Source organism: Trypanosoma brucei, chromosome 9 (assembly GCF_000002445.2).
Source record: "Trypanosoma brucei brucei TREU927 chromosome 9, whole genome shotgun sequence".
NCBI classification, from domain to species: Eukaryota; Euglenozoa; class Kinetoplastea; order Trypanosomatida; family Trypanosomatidae; genus Trypanosoma; species Trypanosoma brucei.
Window position 1 is genome coordinate 549,788 of NC_007282.1, and position 20,975 is coordinate 570,762.

Here is a 20,975-nt window from a genome sequence, read left to right on the forward strand (position 1 = left end):
ACTCTGTCTTGTCTCCTTTTTGTATTTTCTCTTGCTTTTTTTTCACGGAAACTCTCTCTCTCTCGTCTCCTTCGTTACGTTATGCACCCTCTAAACACGCTACAAAGGTATTGTGAACTGTACAACTGATATAAAGAGGCGCGCAATCAAATATATTTTTTTTTAATTTTTTTTTGATTTTTGCACCAGCCTTTGTGCTTACCTTTCGTGCCCGCGGCTCCCGCAAAACGTGCGCTCCGTTGATGGCGATGTTGTTGATATCGACTTTTTCGTAGCCGGTTTCCTTTAGTTTTTCCCGCTATTCGTGTCGTCGCCTAATCGCCTCAATTCCGTACTGTTTTGTTTCTTCCACACCTCTATTTTTAAATGATGATTCTTCTCTCAATTCGTATAAACGGACGGGAGGGCGGTAATCCGAGGAAGGCAGCCTTTTGGTTCTCCTTCCCTTTTTTCCTTTTTCCTTCTTTTTTTTTTCTCTCTCGTGTGTATTGTATGTGTATGTGTGTGTGTGTGTGTGTGTGTGTGTGTGCCTCTGCGGTGTAAATATACTATTATTATTATTATTGTATATTATAGCCTTTTCTTTCTTTTATTTCCTTTTCTTTTAATAATTTATTCTCCCTCAGGGAGAACTGCCGGTAGCAGTGATTTTACGCCAAGTAGCACCACGGTTCCGTGACCGGTAGCCGCCAGCAGTAATATAATAATAATAACAATAATAATAATAATAGTGGCAACAGTGCTGTTGGGTAGCGATGATTATGATGACAGTGCTAACGAGCAATAATATTTCATAAATATTTAAAAATAATAATAATATAGATAATAATGACATTACCAATAGTATTAGCATCAGTGGTTATGAGTGACAATAATAAAAATATAGATGAGAGTGAAGACAAAAGGAAAGAATGTGGAAAGACGGATCAACGGGGGTCATAAAATAATAATAATGGTGAAGACACGAAACTAAGTCACATAATACAAACGCATAAAATAATTAATATCTAGGCAAGCATGGCTTATCCACATAGAAACTTTATACTTTCACGCGAGACGACTTAACCTTCTAAACAAAGGCACAAGAAGAAAGAATACAACAATTAAAAAAGTAAATACCATTGCAACCACGTCACAACACCGACTTTAAAAAAAAAAAAAAAGAAAAAAAGACATGTACACACAGAACACTTAAGATGGGTGGAAAAAAGAAAAGAAAAACAATGTCACGGGAAATAGGGACAAGACATCAAGCAACTACCCACCTCCCATTTACCACACCCTTCAATCTAAATATTTAAATATATATATTCAAATATTTGTCTCTTTTGTTACCTTCTCTCCTCGATGAGGTCTTATTAAGCATCAACACAACGTAACTCAACACATAAATAATTGAAATGCTTACAATCTTATTTAACATTTCTCTCTCAGTTCTCCTTATACGTATTTTTTTTTCTTTGGTTAAATTCTAATTTGTTTTACGTTCCTTTTTGATTGTTTTACGCAATGAAAATAATACTCAAACTAAAATCAGAATAAACTATTTAAGATTGATAGCCCCAGCCACAGCGATAAGATGAAGAAGTAGCGGCTAAACTCAAGCGCCATTTTGGCCCTTACACTAACAATAGTAATGATACCTTTTTTTAAAAAAAAAAACTAGCATAACTTCCTTTTGTTATGGTTAACAAAGAAAAAAAGACGTCACGCTTCTCTTCAGAAACGCTGTGATGGAAACTTCCTACATGCAAATTATGTGCTCAGAAGTTAAAGGTGACACACAAAAGAAAAAAGAGAGAAAATGAAACGAAAGGGGAAGGAAATGGACTAAAACAGCAGCATCGTTAAAAGACGGAAAAAGAGAGGTAAGTTGAACCTCACGAAACAACAATATTGCACCGCATTACATCACAAAGATAGGGTTTTGAAGCGTGTACATATAAGAAGTTAAGAATACATAAGAGAGGGCATCAGCCTTAAAAATAAGCTTTAAAAAAATGCATGCATGCACTAGGGGTCATGGAGAGAGAGAGAGACAAGGAGAACAAAGAACACATATTTATATTACTCAAACAGCAAATGATATCTGGCGTTGGGGGTTGAAAACGGTGAAATCCAGTGTGCAAAGTACAGTTTAAAATAAAAACAAACAGAATGAAAGGAAAGTAAAAAAATGAAGTTAAGCGAAGAGCACACAAAAATATAAATGAGCGTAACGTCACGCCCACCTAAACGAAAGGTTTTAGGTGGCACGCAGCGCATGTGAAACTTCCCCTCCCTATTGCCTTTCTTCACTCTTCTTCACTTCCCTCCTCTCTCCTCCTCCCGAGGCGATGTCTGGACGGCATGAAGCTTCCCGCCAACCAGAAACCTTTTTTACACCACATGCCGCTACACACACACCGCGTTGTGCCCAACGCCACAAATCAAAGAAATTAGATTATTAAAACACAGCGCCGCAACTCCCCCCCCCCCAGCAGTGTAGTCTAACGAGCTTCAAACTAAAATAAGTTAATGACGTTGGGAAAATGGAAGAACAAATGGAATGCTGAAGAAAATAAAGAAAGGAACACCACTCAAAGGCGTCCGCGCTTACCGAGTTGCGAGTCGTTCCAGCCCGCAAAACACCTCACCCTATTAACTATGAACAAATGACAAATCCATTCGAACGGGGGCCGCGGTATAATAATGTCGGACGTAAGGAGTAAGCTCCGCATGGTAGTGCGAAGGTGATGTTGCTGCTTGGTCGGGTTCTGCCTCCCATTCCTTAACTACACAACTCAACAATCGTTCCGCTTTGTGGTTTCTCATCAAATCACATCACATCAAATCAAACTCTCGCATCCCTCCTCAGTTTATATATGCCTCTATATAATGCGGTCATTCCACAAATCACTTTAATAGTGGGGTAGTAAACCGTGACATCACACTCCTCTCACACATCATTCCCATCACAACACGATCCAAACACATAACTGCTCCACCAACGCCTGCATTAAGCTGCTGTCCGAGAGGCTTCTTCTCTCGCCTCTTCTAGCACCGCTGAATCGAGCGTAAAAAACACGAAAGGTTTTAACCGGGTGCGGTACATAACGGTGCTTTGTGGTAGTTGCTGCTCTTCCTTCGATGGTGTCGATTGGGCAGGGGAACCGCTGCTGGGAGTCACTTCACCCACCGGTGGTGAAAAGAAGGTCATGGACATATTGAATCCGGTTGTCCGGTAACGACCCGCCGTAACCGCATCCTCATCCCCCAAGGCAGGAGCAGCTGCTGGAGAGTCGTGCTTCGTTTCTGCCGTCACAGCTTGAGGTACCCCGGCGTCACCACTGTCAAAAACTAATGTGTCGTCCATCAAAACCCGAATCTGCTTTACCCACGCCGCGCGACCCTCCATGACCAATGCACGGTTTAATGAGAGAACGGATAAACAAAAAGGGGTGTCTGCCACGTACACCAATGAAATAGACGCCTGTACTAGAGATGTATGAATACCCGCCCTCGCGGCGATAACAGCAGCTTCTGCATCTTGCTGTATGGCGTTTGGTAGTGCAGTGAAAAGACACTCAGTCTGCAGTGCACCACGACCCTCTCCTGAGTAACTGCTCGTATCCCCCTCACCCTTTTTCCTAGAATTTTTCCCGTCCCGTTGCTGCTCGCCGGTGGAGCCTCGTGCCTTACTCCCAGAACCACGACCAGTAATCCGCTCGCCATTTTCGTCGGCAAATGTACAGGCACGCAACGGGTTCAGCATCCACTCCTTCGCATACGTCTTAAGCTCACTCACGCCCCGGGCACAAAGAATAAGGTTCAGTTTGAGTACATACCCTACTGGAAGTAGTGGCGTCAGGTACGGCTGATATTCCAACAACCACTTGGGCCGCGGTTTTAGGGCCATGCGGGCACGCCGCATTGACATCTCCGCGCGTATTGTCATGGAGGCAGTAAGACTCTGCGAAAGGGGTCGGTAAAGAGCGCCACCGCCAGCCAGTGGACCGCTAACAGAAGAGGCTCCATCAGGCCCGCCACCCAAAGATAGGTCATACACTTGAAACCGGGGAATAGTGAGAAAGGCAGGTGCCTTGCGCAAACTAACACCCTCCTCCGGGGTTACCTCGTAAACGCCGTGCGCCGCTAGGATGCTGCGCATGGCGTTTCCATCACGCGACCATAAAGCCGCATAGGCCCTCACAAAGGATTCTGGTGAATGACACTCTGTAGAGGTGCTACAGTTCGTCGAGGTGAGAAACAGTCGCGCTTCCTTGACACCGCAAAAAGTGTGTTCGCCCTGTGAGTAGTTGGCAACCTCCAGAAGACCTAAGGTTGGCAGGGGAGTCGCAAACACGAATATTATCTCAATGCCACGCACACAGGGAAGCGTCATTGCGGTTTCCGCATTTTCGTCAAAGAGGTATTGCAGCTGGTCTGCCCACCTTTCCAGTTCGCCACCGCTGATGTCGTGCGCAGAACCCTGTTCTGCCTCCTGGAATGGAAATCGCACGTACCAATGAGTGATATACTGACTGACCAGACTCCCATTGGCGTCGCGCAAGCGGATCCCGCTCAATCCAATTTTCTCCGTGTCACCCCAAGTCCCCAACAGCATCATGCAAAGCGAAGTCACATTCCTTGGACACCCGGGGGGTCCAGCATCAGAGACACCGATAGTAGCTGACGAAACCGCTGAATGTGCCGACTGCGCACCACTGACGGTATTCGAAGAAATCACGACAGCCTTCTCGTTACCGAATCGCTTCACGTCGCCTTCGTTGCCCGACGACACCAAAAGAGTTGTTGCTGACTGACACAGATTGTTGCTCGGTTTGTAAGAGGAAGGCAAACCTATATTTGCCGGTTCTCGGTAAGTGTTTTTGGGCGCGAGCGCCGGAGATTTATCATTGGAATTGGTGTCATAAAAAAGCATCCGCTGCAACACAACCTCATCCTCCGTAAAGAGAATGTTTTCACAATTCTTTAATCCCACCTGATGAGAAGGAATCACCTCGCCTGTGTTCTCGGCGATCTCCCCGCGGAAAACGAGTTTGTCATCTACTGTCATCTCCATCAACCGCACACCCTTGTTAGTATGCACGCGCCCACTTCCACCATAGTTGTGCACCCGCACCATGGAGACAGTAACGGGAAAAGGAAGAATGAAACCAATCAAGTGATGGTTGTCAACACTATACGGCATGGTAAAAAGGCACGTCTCGTCGTGTGTGTTGTTAACGCCATTTATAATGTTTGACACGCATCGCCGTGGGTCCGAGTTCCCATGAGCAGTTGAAACAAGAGCATCCTCATCGTATGACATGCGCGCGAGGTCGTTGCGAGCTGCAGCGGTGGCCATTTCCATTTCGCTCGCCATCTCGTAGGGAGTGGGGTGTTCCACAATCAGAAGGAGTTGATTGTTTGGTGCACAATACGAGACGTTCGTAAAACCGCCCTCAATCCTCACCTTCTCCTCTTGCTGTTGTTTCGCCCGATCCACCACTTTTTCCTCTAACAACTCTGCCGGAGGAATGATCCGGTCACCTTTTTCGTCGAAAACCTCTATCCCATTCAAGCCCACCTCATTCAAGTCCCCCCACGTACTAAGAAGATTAAACAAGATAAACCTCCCACGCGGCATCTCGTTGGTTAGAAAAGGCTCCAGCTCCAGCGGAGTGCTCTGCGGCAGTGCCCCACTACCCTCGTCAAGTGAAGGGACCGAATCGAACTGTGCCTCAGGCTGCGAAGGCGCTACCGGAGTTGGTGGTCCGTTACTCATGCTGGGAGAGTCACAAGAAAAGGGAATGGCTTCATTGCCACCCATAAAAAAGGAGTTGTGAAGCACACCCTCGACGACTTGGGGGTGACTGTTTTGTTGCCGTGAACGATCAGGGATGCGAATCATATGTTCACTGCTCACCTCGCAGTGCCTGTCATTTTCGCATGGAGGGAAGTCTCTGTTACGTGTTAAGTTAATGGTCGAAAGCCGTGGACCAGCAAACCCACAACTTTGATCCCGCAACCGAGCACTGCAACGCTGGTTGCTGTCAACAGAACCACTACCGCTGCCCCTACTTCTCAAGTTATCAATTCTTAAACTTTGTCTATGGAGTTTGTGCCGTTCCTCACGACGCATGTTGGTGTTTGGGAAAGAACTCGTTTGAGTGTGTGCGTTGCCGTCCACTCTTCCCCTTCGTCGCTTATTATTGTTATTGCTGTTTCCTGTTTGTTTGCTTTGTTTTTGCACCTCTCTCTATCGTCGCTACTATCGTCTTGCTTGCTAATATATGTATGGATGTATGAGTCTATCGTTTTTCTTCTTCCTTCGCTCTACCTTATTTCCCTACGTTTCGTCCCGATTGGCTACGTTTGCTGCTTCAATTCACAGAGTTAAGCAAACTTTAGGGTAAAAAGTACTGAGCACCGGAAAGCGGGAGAAAAAACAAATAAATAAACCAAGACCACAGAAATGATAGCAATGTAACCACGCACTTGCCTGTAAAAGAGTTTGATACATTTGGTTAACGCGTTACCGGCAGAAATCCAGAGACACAAAACATTTGCCGCAAGAGTCAGATTCATCCGACTGCATCTTCATGTGTTTTGTCTCTACGGGAAGCTACGTGCCAAACACTCAAGGCTGCGGCACTGTTGGGAAGTGTAACGTTTCCCTTAGCTCCTCTCCTCACTTTTTAAACTTGAAAAGGTCTCCTTCTTATTAGTATCAGTAAAAGTATTAGTGTTATTGTCAGCATTATTATTGTTATTATTATTGCTTCCGCTATTATCGCTATTTGGTGCCGACACTCCAAAGAAACACGACCGCGACCGCGCTCATCAGCTCGTTACACGGGGAAACAAGTAACGAAAAAAAGAGTAAGCGGGAAATGGCCCCTTCTTATCCACAACTAGTTGTGCCAACAAACAGGTGTAGGAGAAACGAGATTGCATGTACATACATAAATATATTGAAAAACACAGGCGAATGTACGGGTAGAAGAGGAGAGAAAGGTGTTGACAGGGGTTTATTTATCGTTTGCACAACGGAAGAGACAATAATGATGTCAATAATAATACAATAACGGGAGAAGGTACAGCAGCAGTAAAGTAATGAGGTGGACATCTTCACTCAAAAGTAATACAGCACAACACTACCAAAAAATCACGGGTTAACCACCAAACGGGAGGGGGAAATAATGGTACCTTTTTTTTTTAAAAAAAAGAGAAAAGCACTGGAGACACAACCGACGAGGTGGCAATAAGAACGAAACGAGAGAAATAAAAAACATTATTCGGTCACTTCGCTTTATCTTTTTTTCTACGTAAGTACAGGCATACACACAACAGAGACTAAAATGTGTAATCTTTTAACTGGTATAAGTACGCTACCTTTCTCACCAAACAAAAAGAAATACACCAAAAAAAAAGGAGCGCTTATCCATCACCATTCTGTCATTATTCCTAAACTATCATCCAAATATCAACGCGTTGCTTTACGTAACCCTGTGAAACTTATTAAGTAAATGTTATCATGGACAGAAATCCAATATATATATATATATATGTATATGGAAACATGTAAATGTTCATATGATTTTATATATTCACATATAACATAAACTTTTACATACTCAAACACACGTTCACTACGCCCCTTTCCCTCTATGTGCGTTTACCCTCCATTCATCTGCGATATATTCAAATATTAAGGCCCTTCCTTCCCCGTCAGTACCTCTATGCAGTCTTCCCATACGCCTGGACCTCTGGAAAGTGGCGACAAATTTTGAAAAAAAAAACAACTGAGATGAACAAAGGCAACAGAAAACTCCCCAGCTGAATGTGAAAGGGGTGCGTGACGTCGCATATCCTTTCATTTGCGACATGCATCAACCCATGTGCAATCAAGTAGAGAAATAACCATCACAACATGGTAACATGCAAACAGAAGAATGGGCGGTAATACAAAAAAAAAATCAGCAACAGCCACTGCTTCAAAGGAAAAAGAGTGGTTTTATCACAAGCACCATATGGCGGGCGCGTTATCTCAACAGAAGATGCTTCTATCAAAAAGTTACTCCATTCCGCATAACGTAGTACAAAACAAAGTCTTCGTTACGGATCACACCCATTTATTCTTTCTTCTTCCTTTTACTGACGGACACCTGATCATCAGCATTACTGTCATCAGCGACGACAAAGCGTCTATAGCCCTGCTTCATAATCTCAAAAAGCCACACGTACTGCAAACTCTGAATGATAGACAGGAGCACCATGGAAACAATTATACTTGCTTCATCATGTACCACGACCTTATCATCGCTCCGCGTATCCATGAGCAATTTGTACATTAATTGTAGCCATCTGAATGTCACAACCGAACCTCCCACAACACGAATGATGAGAAACATAAATGCAAACACAACATCGCAGATTGTCGCAAGGGAGCTGAATGCTGTAGTATGCAGCGTGCGTATGATGGAGGAGATATGAAACGGTACGTTGCTAAGCTCAAACATACCTGTGAAGTACGATCCATACTGATCGGAGTAGGGAAACGATAGCAAGTAAGCTCCCACGAGGCTTGCAAAAGCATGAACTTTCCACTGCGCCTCCCATTTATATGCAAAACAGACAAAAATGTCCCAAACAAAATACGCTACTATGGCAACCCGAAAGAAACGGTAATATGGAATCTCGCGATACACGTCAGTGTCGAGGACGTAACCATGATCACGAAGGTTCGTAACAAAGCACACTGCAGAACCTACCATAAGAAGCCCATTAAAAACACTCACCGTCCGCACAATAACATTATTTTGGTCATCTCGCGCGAGTTTTTGGAAAGCGGTACCAAACACTTTAGGATATATCCACTGTGCTGTTACCTGAACGGCACCGTACACCGCCACCATAGGAAGGAGAATGGGCCAGTCACGGACTAGAGGTGACATGTACGTGTCATATGCACCATAAAGCCCCATTGGTTCTAACTTCTGTTTGTTTCAATCTTCTGTTGGTAGTTTCTATGTGAACTACTTTACTATTATATTGCTATTGTTATCTTTTTCTTGTTTGTTTGCTTTTTTCCCACTTTCAAGGAGAGTCTTACTTTGGAGTAACTGCAAAATTGTGAAAAGCAAAACAACTTGGACGAGAACAAGTAACGAAAACAACCATACAGTAACGTTGTGGAACACGTGCGTCACGCAAAGTATAAACTTAAACAACTTCACACACCTGTGCGCAGTTGGGTGGAGTGAAGATTCTTGTGCGAAGGAAAGTGAGAATAACATATATATATATAAGAATGAGTAAAGGGAAGAAAAAGCTACGCGTTTTACACAATACCACCTCCTCTTCTTTCCGATGCTCAACCTCAATATCTTCATCCTGTTTTTTTCATTCTTTTTTCCCTCACATCGCTCCCTCTTCCTCTTTATCTTTCTCCCCCCCCCCTATTTCCCATTTCCTTTCTTCGAGCTTCTTACACTTTGCGTGCATTTAAAAAGAAAAAAAACGTTTAAGCGAATACTTTTTCTTATGTATCCCCTTCTTTTTAGTTTAGGGGGTTAAGTGAATGCACTGAAAGTAAACCAACAGCAGCAACACAATGGAGAAAGCACGCAGCCCAGCATTCACCTGTGCACTCATGCGAACTTGTAATGCAAGTCAAGACCATGCTTAAATCATCCACTCGTCGCTTCAATTAGTACCTGCCACGTAACACGTACGAACACATATGCATATGAGGAGAATGAATAGGACTATTGGCGTATGCTGAGGCACAGCAGTGGGTGAGTAACATTCTCAGCCACACCTCTTGAGAAAATAGAGAGGGGAAAGAAGGTTGAAGGACGACCAGCGACGTGTCAACAGTCACATCAATCGTTCGAAAAGAAGCACGACAATGCATCTCGGTGGCATCAAATTTCATAACGCGAGAGCATAGCACTGCGAAAACTGCAACACATGCACTCACTGACAGACATACATATACTTATTTATATACGCATGTGTGGACACCATTTCCTCACCATGCTCAAGAGGCCATGATCCTTCTCAGGACTACAGCACTGACCACTAGTGTTGGATTCTCTGATTGTTAAATTGTGACCAATATTTATGCATTTCAAGCGCTACCACGCAACTATCACGCACGATCGCTTCCTTGTGCTTCGCATACTCCTCTAATGCGGGAAGTGTCTTTGGATCAGCGATTGCCCCCAGCGCCTCCGCCGCCTCGTGTCGCACCATTGGGGCCTCATGCTCATCCCGAAGTGCATCAAGCAGAGCGGGTTGGCTTGCCGGATGCTCCAGCTGTCCAAGTACAAATGCCACCTCGTGCCGAAGTAATGCACTCGTGTTGTCTTGCCGCAGTGCCCGAGAGAGCGCAGCTACCGCTTCCGGGGTTCCAATGTTTCTAAGCGTGAACATAGCCTGGTAACGTAACCACAGCGAAACTGCACCGGTAGTGTCACATAATAGATTCTCAAGTTCTGAAACGGTATAGGGGGCAGAGCCACCGGTGTTGGTGCCGTTGAAGGCGGGTGCAGGATCAATAGAGACAAATGGACAGTTTGCCGCCGGTCCCACAGCCTCCTTACCTTTCTCTTCGAGCATTTCTATTCGTTTCAGTGCGAGTTCACATGACTCACGAATGGCGGCCTCTGGTTCATTCGCCGGTTCCATGAAGTGCCGCAGAAGTGGAATACATGCAGGGTCCCCAATGGCGCCTAAGGCCTCAACCGCCTCGTGACGAGTAACAATATCATACTTGCCCACTGCGCGAATGAACCGTTCCAGATGTGGGCATGCTTCTACCATAGCCGATTGACCAAGATTGTACACAAGCTCATGCTGTAGTAACACAGAGTTTGTAGTGTCAACAGCTTTGGCAAGCACATGAACACCAGCAGGAGTCCTCAGTATGGATTCCTTCAGACGGTACAACTCGCGTGTGCGACTAAACAGAGGTTCCTCGGGGTCGAGCAGCTTTCTGTACTCCTGCTCACAAACAGAGAGGTCCTGATCCATCGTTAGTGTTAGAGCAGCAGCGCTTGAGAACAGATGCGAAAGGGTACGGAGCGCTTACTTCCAAACCGTAACCGGCTTGCCGTGAGGAAATACGCTACGTAAAACCCAAGAAATTCAAAACCGTACGTAAAAAGAAAAGGAAAAGAATACAGTTCACTGGGACGGGTGCACAACACACCCAAATGTTTACCACTTCAACAGTACTCTTTGCTCTGCGGCGGAGTGAACGTGATACATCACATAGGAGGTTTAACGAAATATTGATCATTATCAACAGCGGTCGATGCATGACTGCCTTACGTCGCGGCTGTTATAACATTCTGTAAAGGAATGTGGTAAAACTTTGCTGCTTCCGGTGTCTCTGCCTTGCCATCAGAAAGAAGTAACATCACCGAATATGAACACCACAGACACACACGTACAGACACCTTACAAATTATATTTCCCGGTTCCTCCAGGTGTGCGAACCATCCCGCCCCAGGGGGTTTCAACACCTTTTTCCGTTTTCTTTCCCTTCTTCACCTTCACCTCCCTCCCCTCTCCTCAGTCGCGTATCGACTATGATGAAAGAAAGCAAAAGAACCCACAACTTCGACCAGCACTCTGAATGTCCTTGAACCAATCAAACAATGGAAAGTAAACATAACTCGTTGCAAAGCAATACATGTGGGAGGGAGAAGAGGACGTAAGTAAGGTGAAGGAAGGGCAATGTGGAACGGCTGGGTGCACACTCTCATACAGGCGAGATCGGTCAAACGCACTACCTTTCCTTCGCTTTCACACTAACACACCTTCCACCTAAAATGGTTCCACACTTCTCAAATAATACGCCTATACACAGGAAAAATCACAGATACAGCACGTGGACGCCGTCAAGTAAGAACCCCTCTGCTTTTTTTTCTGAAATCCCTTCATTTCACACAAACAAAAGTTACATGTGCCAACAAATAACTTCCCTCCCCGTACTTTCCCACTATTCAACCCATTTTTCCACACACACACACACACGCACACGCACCACCCTCAAAAGTTAACGCCCCAGTCCCCAGCTCCATAACCCCCTCACAATAAAAGCGCAAGTTTTACTCATATCACTCCCACACTGCTTCTGTTACGTGTTTTTTTTTCCCCCTCCCTTCCTTCTTCCCTCCACTTCTCTTTCTTTCTTTTTACTTTACGCGACCTTGAATAGCGCAGAACCGTAGGGCCACAGCTGATAACAGCAGAAAACTAGAAAGTCGACATGCAGACAAACAGACATGCATCCTCTCTCTCTCTTACAGTTGTGGCGTAACTCAAGAAACGAGAAGGAAGAGTTGACTGCTGGTTTTCACGTGCGCCGCAGCACGTAGGAAGACGTGGACACGTGTGTTTATAGCGTCATGAATAACATACGTCTCTTTAATGGGATGAATCGGGCCCGAACATAAACAACAGGATTGCTGAAGTAAAAATAAGTTTTCTAAGAAGCATCAATCACAATGTATTGGGGAAAGATAACAATATTAAAAAAACAAGAAACTACAGTGAGCCTATAATATTTAAAGCAAAGTTTAACCAGGCACATAGAGTTTGCACATTTGTTGCATTATTTCACCCATTATTTCAACGTTGTTAGGTTCCGAGCCGGCGGAGCACTTGACGCAGCGTGAACACTTCCGAAAAAAACTTCTCTCTCGTCTCCGCTGCGTTCGTAAGAACCGAGAAAGCCTCCCGCAGTGTCGCATGTTTACCCTCCGGGAACGACATAATCAGTTGCTCCACGTAGTTAAACCAGAAAGGAGGGTGTGCCTCGAAGATATGATGTACGACAGCACAGCTTGAATTTACTGCGCGATCCTGAAACACAATAATGTTCATGGCTGTACTCAATAACCTCTGCCATACGCTATCATGTGGCGCTAATAACCTGGCCAAATGCTCACGAACCTCTGTTGCCAGCCGTGGGGGCCTGCTGACGATGCTCTGCTGAACAGGGGGCATTGGGGACGAGAGACGGGAGGATCCGAAGGGTTGCGTGAAGGGTGCAGGGGACTGGTCCGGGCCGTGAGTATCTGTGGGACGCAACGATGGCGAGAGAGCGATCGCCCTCACCTCCTGTACAAGTCCCGAGATAAATGTGAGAAACCCCAACCCATGCACAAGCACGCCAGACTGCGTGTCCACGTCTTCACACACTGTTATAACGGCGTTGATTAACCCCACTAGCTCGTCGCCTGTGAGACCCCGTAGACAAAAATACAAGTTTTCCTCAACTAACAGACGCAAAAGGTCAACAGCAACTACAGTAAACTTTCCGTGCTCCTTAAACACATTTGTCCCAACCAATGCCAGCTTTCGGAGGAGGTCTACCGTAGTGCGTTCAAAAGTGTCATCATTGTAGTATAACATCGCACCAAAAGGAACAAAAGACCCTTCCATGCACCTCTTCATGATATCCATGGCCAGCATCCATGGTTTAAGCACCTTGTTGTAGCTGCCTGATAAGGAGGAGAGAGCCATAAGATGATCGATGGAGAATGTGCGCTTCTCTACCTTCTCAACGAGATCACAGAGATGCTTGAAAAGCATTAGTCCAACGGCACTGTTGCTGCTTGATGATATGTGAAGCCTTCCATATTTTCCAGGGGTAACGAGCTCGCAGAGGAAGCGCATGAGTGCTGTTACCACAATCGGTGAATCACCCGCTGTGTCAACGATGGTGACAAAGACGGAGTAACGGGAGAGAAACCAATCGATGAAGTCCAAAGAAGACAACTGGTCTTCCTTCAACGCCTGGCAAGCGCCACGCAGGTCACGCACCCACCCGGCTATAAAGCTCGGGCTATTTACCTCATTATTCACAGTTCTCTGCATGCTGAAGTCAACGTTGCTAAGATATGACTCCATGCGCTCCCTTGTGTAACTCCCCGTTGAACGGACAAACCACAATGCCTTCGTGATATTGGTACGGAGTTTGTATGTTTGTTCTGATTGGGCAAGTGGCAGATCAGACGTTGGGGGAAGTTCAAGGGACAGCTCTCGCAGTAACTGAGGCGGAGCCTCACGGCAAGCCTCAACGATGACATCGGCAGACGATCGGATGATGTCCACCGCGTCCAAGCTATCAGGACCACGCAACAAATTATGGCCGACGTTATCCAATACAAACTGAAAGAGTTGCCCACGGTCCTGAAAAACATTAGTCACAACAGCTGATAGGTTGCCGTGGCGAGCACCAGTGATCACAGACTGCATATTCGTCAGGAAGTGCAGCATTCCACGCTCCACAAAACTACTGAATAATGCAGGGTTGCCACTGTGGTTCCTGCGATGGTCAGCACAGCCCCTAGCGTATGCAAAAACATGTGAGCACGGTTCAATACCTGAACTTTCCATGCTAAACAGCACGAGCCACGCAACACCACCAGCAATATAAAACAGCCAACCAGTGGAGAGAGGTGATGTGAAGATCGACATGCCCACTTGCTGATTGAGATAATTTGCGAAATCACCAAGATACGTTGCGGGGTCGAGGAGGCACACGTTAGCGTAGGCATCAGACTGTGCGAGTACCGCTTCCGCGAGACCACCATCCGCATCTTCTAACGAGAAAGAATCCCCACCGCTTGCATCCGCGCCGTGAATACGTGCCACCAAGAAGGCACGTAGAACCGGAAGTACTGCAACCTCAATATCTTGAGGACACTGCTCCGAGTAACTACGCCGCTTTGAAGTTGTAAGCGCAACCCAGAACGCCATCACTGCAGTGGCTGTGGAGAAACTCCCTTCTTGGCCAAATGTAATCGACAGCACATCTACCGAAATGGATTGAAACGCCGTCACCCATTGCTCGAAGACTGCAACCTGACGGAGTTCGCGGTAGCCAAGGGAAAGCACTACACGGCGGAATGCCTCAGCAAGAGTCTCAATGTAGCGGGGTATCTTAAGCCGACCATCTTGCAACATGGTCACCTGTATTAATTTAGTGAGTGTGAATTCAATGTACTGCAGCCGTTCCTCTACCGTTTCAAAGAATGAGCGATAAGTGCCACATATATTCGAAATAGCTGAAAGTAGACTTGCACAGTGCGGGTGCGGCAGCGCGGCGTGCTGGCCCCATAGCGTTTGTAGGGTCTGGTCACTTAAGATAGTAGGTTTCCATGCGCATGGGAAGTGAACGAAGGGAAGGTCCTCCGTATCATCAACCATTATAGCTCGAAAATCAAACGAGAAGCAGTTTTCCACGAGCTTCACAATTTCGGTAATGTGCGGAGTGTTCACCGTTAACTTCTCTAGTAGTTTCAGCGCCTCCACCAAAATATTCAGGAGACACTTCTCATTGAAGTTACCGCTACAGTGTCGATGCGCCACAAATCCTAGATATGTCTTAGACCGAGATGAATCGTACTTGGAGAACTCCACCACCAACGCATTGAGCATCATCAAACCAAGCAGTTGCATGTTCGTACCATCCGCCTCATGTCGCAGCAACTCAATGGGATAATTTACAGCTCCTTCAAGGAGGGGATCAGCTTCAAAGGCAAGTTTTGTCAATTTCGCGTACGCAGATAGAAGGGCCGACACCACATGTTTCGGCGCACCATTTTCAAGGGCACGCTTGACACAGCCGCCGCAATGCACAACAATCACATTCTGCTTCTCTTCCTCGCTGATCCACTTCCGCACAGCTTTGAACCACAGAACAAGACATTGAGACATGAAGAGCAGCGCGTATTGATTGTTGGACTGCTGAAGAATGGCACATATGATAGACTGGTCCGCTTCCGCCTTTGTAAGTTGTTCAAGTGATGCCTGCGCCCGCTGCCTGATTGAGGGATCCGGGCTCGAGTACATTTGTTCTGCGAGGCAATCAACCTCCGAGACACTGCTAGTCTGCATTGTAAAATAGATTTCTTTTCCTATTCTTCTTAAAAAGAGAACGGTTTTGTTTTGTTTACGGTGGGAAGGGAAGGGTGGCAGTAAAAGTTAGTGAAGCATTTTTCAATCGTTTGCATTGTGTACATGTATGATTTCCTTTACTGCCCCTGACAGCGCGCACGGAAACAGGCAAATACAGACGGGGTGAGACCAGATACGTATTCGTATCTATATATATATATATATATATATATTTATTTATTTATTTATTTATTTATTTATTTATTTATTTAAATGAATAACTGGTGATAAAGAGAGGAATTACCCTAATTAGCAGCCCACGCGCTTTGGCTGCGTGTGCACACGTATGTTTGGTTACGCCACCAGTTCACCAACTTCGCACCTCAAATCCACTGACAGCACTAACCCACTGAGACCTATCAGGTTGTCGTGAACCCCTTCACTCCATTACCTTTTTTTTTTGATGGCATTGCCTGTGCTGGTGTTGCTGCTCCGTTTGTCTGCAATGGCGGATATACATTTACCTTTCGACTGACATATTACTTTGCCGATGACCATTGTGGCTCTTACCTCACTCTCCCGCCAATAATACAACGGAACCACGCAAGTAAGACGGAAAGAAAAAAGGGAATAGAATAATTAGAATAAAGAAGATAGCACAACAAAACAGTAGTGTCTTATCACAATGAGAAGGAGAGACAGGAGTTTGCGTGCAGGTGTTGTAGCAAAACAGTCAAGCTCACGCGAAGCGCAATTTCTTTATAACAGTTTGCGGAGGAAACAGTGAGACTTCGCAACGGTATGCGAAATACACCCCGTAGTCGACACAACAAAGACGGTGGAGCAAATAAAAACATCAATGGTCAAAAAAGTGCGACTACGTCACCGATATCCCGGTGAGTGTTGTGACTCAAGTGAAGGCGCTCGCGGTGAATGGCTCAATGTTTGTCTGTATCTGCATATTGAAGGCACGGGAGTTGGCTAGAGACGGATCCTCATCCATCGCATCCCGCGCCGACAGCGGGAAAAATTTTACCACGTCAGCGTCAGATCCGATGATGTCTGCCCTCACAGTCCTACACAGGCGGCGAAGCAGTTCAGCGCTCGTCCGTGTTAAACAAAACGGGTTGCACAGCGCTGCAGATGCGGCCTCATACGTCGAGCGGCAGAGCGGCAGGACAGCATCAAGTGGAGCGTCGCCCACAACTGCCAGTACGGTTCGGATGCCAGAGGCCGACTGAAAGCCGTAAGTAGTGAATGTGTAACTTCGTATGAGTTTCCCCAGAAAACGAACATCAGCTCCAGCTGTTACCCGCGCAGAACCTCTAGGAGAGGCAGAGCCGTCACCCGACTTCTCGACGTTGGCCATCTGCTGCTTCCGCCGTTCTTGAACAATCTCGTCGCACCGATCCAATGACGATAAGATGAGGACGTGTAGCCGCATAACATCCTCTTCTCCAACAAAAACGCCCCCACGACAAACCGCCGGTACGCCGCCATGTCCGCTGTTGGGAGAAGTAAATGTGCGGATGATAAGCGGTTTTCCGTCACCGCTAAAGAGCGCAAGGGCAGCCACAGCCCACGACTGAGCGGTGCTCATCCGGCTTCTTCTCTATAATCGCGTCTTTCGGTGCGTAACGCAACGCCACACTAGCTCTCCCTTACCCACCTCACCCTGACTTCTCTTCATTGTCATATATGCAGAGGGAAAAAGATATAAATACCAGTGGCAGACCCTCAGAACAGTAACTAGTACAGTTACAACAATAATGATAAATAAGCCCAGCAGTACCAGAGCAAACAACAGCGAGAAAGAGATAAGCGTGCGTCCGCCGTTCCGTTCCTCCTAAACTTCATCCTTTACACTCCGCTAAAGCATAACGGCCTACGTGCATGGTAAAGAGGGCTTTAGGAAGGGGTAGTCCCCGTACGAATCCCCCGACTTACTCTTGTGGTGTAGGAGTGCGGATGCTCCCCTCTTCACGTCTCCATTTAATCATAACCGTTTGTTTCGGATTGTGTGGAGGTCTAAAGGAATGGCCGCGTCCTTATGCGTCATTTAAAAGGGTTAAAGGAAGAAAAGGGGGGCGATTGAGAAAGAATGGTGCAGAAACTTCTGAAGTCCGAACGCGGAGATGTTCATCAAACAACAAACGCACGGACATACAGTGTGGAGCAGACAGCCACTGCGGTGATGGTGTGTGTGGCGAATCCAGGACGAAGTAGGAGCGCTCATGAGGGAAAGCGTCAACTCGGCGGAAGACATGGTTGGGATACTGTTTCAAGTTGTCCGTAAAGTCATATAGGAAAGACACATCCAAATCTTGCAGCCCTTTGACACCCAAATCATCCAACATATCAAAGTAGTCGGTAGGGTAACACGGTACTGCTTTCAACGAAGCACGGAAAACGCCAGAACAAAAAGATCTTGCAGCCCTTTGACACCCAAATCATCCAACATATCAAAGCAGTCGGTAGGGTAACACGGTACTGCTACCTCTCCCTTTCTCAAACGACAAATGGCAACTGCATTTCCCCCCACAACGCAACATTCACTACACTACAGCAAACCTACCCAGAACAAGAGAGGAAAAAAGAGAAAAAAAAAGAGACGTGATGAAATGGAAAAGGGGCAGATAGTCAATGTTGGCACGCTAGGTAGAATCCACTACTTTCGGTTGCCTGTCAGAGTGTTAAGAGCCAATTATACACCTAGGCCGTCAGAATGTGCAAATCGTACCGCGTATTTACCGTGAAAACACCCTCGGTGTGTAGCCAAGGTTCGATATGCGATTTAGGCGACAAAACACCGTCAGTGAAGAGGTCACCCTGCTCTGCCGTCGCAATGATTCCCCGACCGCCATACATGGGTATGTGCACAACTCCATCGTTCGCTCATTCGGATGTTTTACCACACGCGAAATATGCGATACCATTGACCATCAGTGTGCGCAGTCGGTCAAGAATATCGTTGGTACCAATAGCTTTAAAATCCAGGTTTTATCCCCCTGGTCAGTGTGGGAAACCCCTTCGGCTGCACTTTAGCATTGTTGATCTCCAGCACATCGCCCATCTTTTGATACTCAAACCTTCGACTCTTCTTCCCATACGTACCACGCAGTTGGTCCAACATTTTCTTTGCAGCCTCTTCACGGTGCCAGCGATTGGTTAACATGAAAGTGTGCGCCATGTCATCAATGTCACTAGTTGGGACTTGGTCCACATACGGCTCAGCGTAGAACCCTTCCCACTTCAGTTGATCCTCTGCTTCAGCGTCAGAGTTGAAGGTTACTGCATGCGACAGAGGCCGCTCAACAGGAAGCGTGTCGACTCTACTATTACTGGACGCAAGATATTCATCCATATGAGGGTTTGTTTGTCGATACAAATGACGCATGCGCTCAGCTACCGTTGGCGAGTCGTCACCACTCCGCTCTCCTTTTTCCTGACATTCCACCATCAACTCCTCATCATGTTGTTGTTTCCTTCGCCTTTCCTCTTCCTCCCGCTGCATTGCGCTTGCCGCCAGAAGTTCTTCTCGTTTGCGACTCTTCGCCTCCTGTTGAACCTCCTCCACATACCTCACAAGCGCATCACCATCAAAATTGTACGGAAGCGCCAAAAGTCCGTTCGCCCAATCAATATCGACATCAGGGGAAAGAACGAAGGTCATTTCCGACCAATCCCATGGAGCGAGCGAGGGGCCTATACGGAACAGTTCCTTTGACCATTGTAACCGCTCGGCGTACGTGCAATCGTTGCTGAAGGCGTCGACACCTCCTGGCTCAACCATAGTGCGAAATTCTTTCAGATGCCACAGTGTAGATTCCAACATTTGCTTGGACAGCTCATACAGACGCTGCTGCAGTGGAAGTTTAGGCGAGATTGCCTTTAACCATGGGCGCAGCTGCTCCGAGGTGAGGCTGCAGTTAATGATAACCACACCGTTGGCTCGTGTTGCATGACGGTTCCCCACCTCCAGCGTTAACTTGGACAGCCCGTACTGAATCAACAGCTCCCTGTTGCGGTGAAGCAGCTCCATCAACCGCAAAGCATCTTGGTGACTGCACGAAACTAGAATGTCATCTAATTCCAGCGCTGTGCAAAGCTCGGCAATAAGTTGTTCGATAGTTGATGCGTATTGAGTGGCAACCTCACGGCAGTGGGCAACCCCTTTTTCGTTATGTGCCATGAAGCTGTGAAACTGCTCAGGGGTAAAATCCCATGGAATCGTTATTGTGCCAGTGAGGTCACCGATGCTAAATTGGTTCGATACAATGACTGGCATTGACTCCCATGCCGAGTAGTTCAGTTCCCCGAGGTGGCGCTGCAGTGTGCTCAGAGCGGCGGCGGACTGCAGTGGTGAAAGATCCCGAGAAAACAGAATTTGGTCGGCTTCAATGAGTTCCTGCAGTGTTGGAGCGGGTGTAAGGCTCCACTGTACAGTCATACTTTCCACCGCCTCGTCAAGCAACGATTTAGGCCCAGTTGGGGCGCCTCGGTGTTGACTTCCTCTCGGCCGCCGCCTCAGTGGTTTTGCTTCCGCACGCGCCGCCGTGGCGTCCTCTGCCTCGGATATCGACTCTGTCACGGAATCAATGCAAGCGGCCCGGCGAAGCAAATCGCGCAGGAATTTATTCACCGCACGTTCCACCGTTCCACGGTGATTGTCACTTGGTGCGAAATTCGAAGGGAGTTCAAAGGTAGATTGGATGATTGTTGGCGATAATGACCCATCTCCCATGCTGCGGCCCACAAGCGAAGAAACTGGGGAACCGGACCCCTCCCTTCTTGTCTCACCATTACCCATGTTGTCGTCAGGTTTCCTGTAGAATGTAAGTGTAAATGACGAAGAGGGTGGCGGTTGAAGATGGCCACTCTTGAATGCCTTGGCCCAACTGAGCAACTCATTGAGGCGGGCAACAGAACTTTCATTAACCGTCTGTTGGCTACGGTTGTGGTGGAAAAAGTCAGGATGCACCTTCAAAAAAAAGGAATGAAGGGCCTTCTTGTACATTTTCCGTCGCTGCCACGGTCGTAATTGGATGGTACGCCCCCATCACGACGCA

The 20,975-nt window shown here is 46.7% G+C and overlaps 8 protein-coding genes across 8 annotated transcripts, besides 11 other annotated features; all 8 read right to left on the reverse strand.

Annotated features, from left to right (window-relative positions):
- The first annotated feature begins 148 nt into the window (after nt 1-148).
- Nucleotides 149-175: a sequence feature (AT_rich).
- A 306-nt stretch (nt 176-481) lies between these two features.
- Nucleotides 482-529: a microsatellite.
- Nucleotides 530-540: 11 nt separating this feature from the next.
- Nucleotides 541-575: a sequence feature (AT_rich).
- Nucleotides 576-700: 125 nt separating this feature from the next.
- Nucleotides 701-730: a microsatellite.
- A 72-nt stretch (nt 731-802) lies between these two features.
- Nucleotides 803-883: a microsatellite.
- A 265-nt stretch (nt 884-1,148) lies between these two features.
- Nucleotides 1,149-1,171: a microsatellite.
- Nucleotides 1,172-1,290: 119 nt separating this feature from the next.
- Nucleotides 1,291-1,321: a sequence feature (AT_rich).
- Nucleotides 1,322-2,998: 1,677 nt separating this feature from the next.
- On the reverse strand, nt 2,999-6,127 carry Tb09.160.1210 (hypothetical protein, conserved; the record flags this gene model as incomplete). Its single annotated transcript, XM_798471.1, has 1 exon — nt 2,999-6,127. The coding sequence occupies one exon, from the start codon at nt 6,125-6,127 to the stop codon at nt 2,999-3,001; it is 3,129 nt and encodes a 1,042-aa protein (XP_803564.1).
- Nucleotides 6,128-6,725: 598 nt separating this feature from the next.
- Nucleotides 6,726-6,765: a microsatellite.
- A 772-nt stretch (nt 6,766-7,537) lies between these two features.
- Nucleotides 7,538-7,561: a microsatellite.
- A 559-nt stretch (nt 7,562-8,120) lies between these two features.
- Nucleotides 8,121-8,972, reverse strand: Tb09.160.1220 (hypothetical protein, conserved; the record flags this gene model as incomplete). Its single annotated transcript, XM_798472.1, has 1 exon — nt 8,121-8,972. The coding sequence occupies one exon, from the start codon at nt 8,970-8,972 to the stop codon at nt 8,121-8,123; it is 852 nt and encodes a 283-aa protein (XP_803565.1).
- Nucleotides 8,973-9,023: 51 nt separating this feature from the next.
- Tb09.160.1230 (hypothetical protein, unlikely) lies at nt 9,024-9,380 on the reverse strand (the record flags this gene model as incomplete). The annotated part of the gene is made up of 1 exon (XM_798473.1): nt 9,024-9,380. One exon carries the CDS (start codon nt 9,378-9,380, stop codon nt 9,024-9,026), a length of 357 nt encoding a protein of 118 aa, XP_803566.1.
- A 691-nt stretch (nt 9,381-10,071) lies between these two features.
- On the reverse strand, nt 10,072-11,025 carry Tb09.160.1240 (hypothetical protein, conserved; the record flags this gene model as incomplete). Its single annotated transcript, XM_798475.1, has 1 exon — nt 10,072-11,025. One exon carries the CDS (start codon nt 11,023-11,025, stop codon nt 10,072-10,074), a length of 954 nt encoding a protein of 317 aa, XP_803568.1.
- Nucleotides 11,026-12,016: 991 nt separating this feature from the next.
- Nucleotides 12,017-12,043: a microsatellite.
- A 596-nt stretch (nt 12,044-12,639) lies between these two features.
- On the reverse strand, nt 12,640-15,906 carry Tb09.160.1250 (hypothetical protein, conserved; the record flags this gene model as incomplete). Its single annotated transcript, XM_798476.1, has 1 exon — nt 12,640-15,906. The coding sequence occupies one exon, from the start codon at nt 15,904-15,906 to the stop codon at nt 12,640-12,642; it is 3,267 nt and encodes a 1,088-aa protein (XP_803569.1).
- A 210-nt stretch (nt 15,907-16,116) lies between these two features.
- Nucleotides 16,117-16,178: a microsatellite.
- A 638-nt stretch (nt 16,179-16,816) lies between these two features.
- Nucleotides 16,817-17,506, reverse strand: Tb09.160.1260 (hypothetical protein, conserved; the record flags this gene model as incomplete). Its single annotated transcript, XM_798477.1, has 1 exon — nt 16,817-17,506. One exon carries the CDS (start codon nt 17,504-17,506, stop codon nt 16,817-16,819), a length of 690 nt encoding a protein of 229 aa, XP_803570.1.
- A 448-nt stretch (nt 17,507-17,954) lies between these two features.
- Tb09.160.1270 (hypothetical protein, unlikely) lies at nt 17,955-18,263 on the reverse strand (the record flags this gene model as incomplete). Its single annotated transcript, XM_798478.1, has 1 exon — nt 17,955-18,263. The coding sequence occupies one exon, from the start codon at nt 18,261-18,263 to the stop codon at nt 17,955-17,957; it is 309 nt and encodes a 102-aa protein (XP_803571.1).
- Nucleotides 18,264-18,892: 629 nt separating this feature from the next.
- Tb09.160.1280 (hypothetical protein, conserved) lies at nt 18,893-20,923 on the reverse strand (the record flags this gene model as incomplete). Its single annotated transcript, XM_798479.1, has 1 exon — nt 18,893-20,923. One exon carries the CDS (start codon nt 20,921-20,923, stop codon nt 18,893-18,895), a length of 2,031 nt encoding a protein of 676 aa, XP_803572.1.
- Between the last annotated feature and the right edge of the window lie 52 nt (nt 20,924-20,975).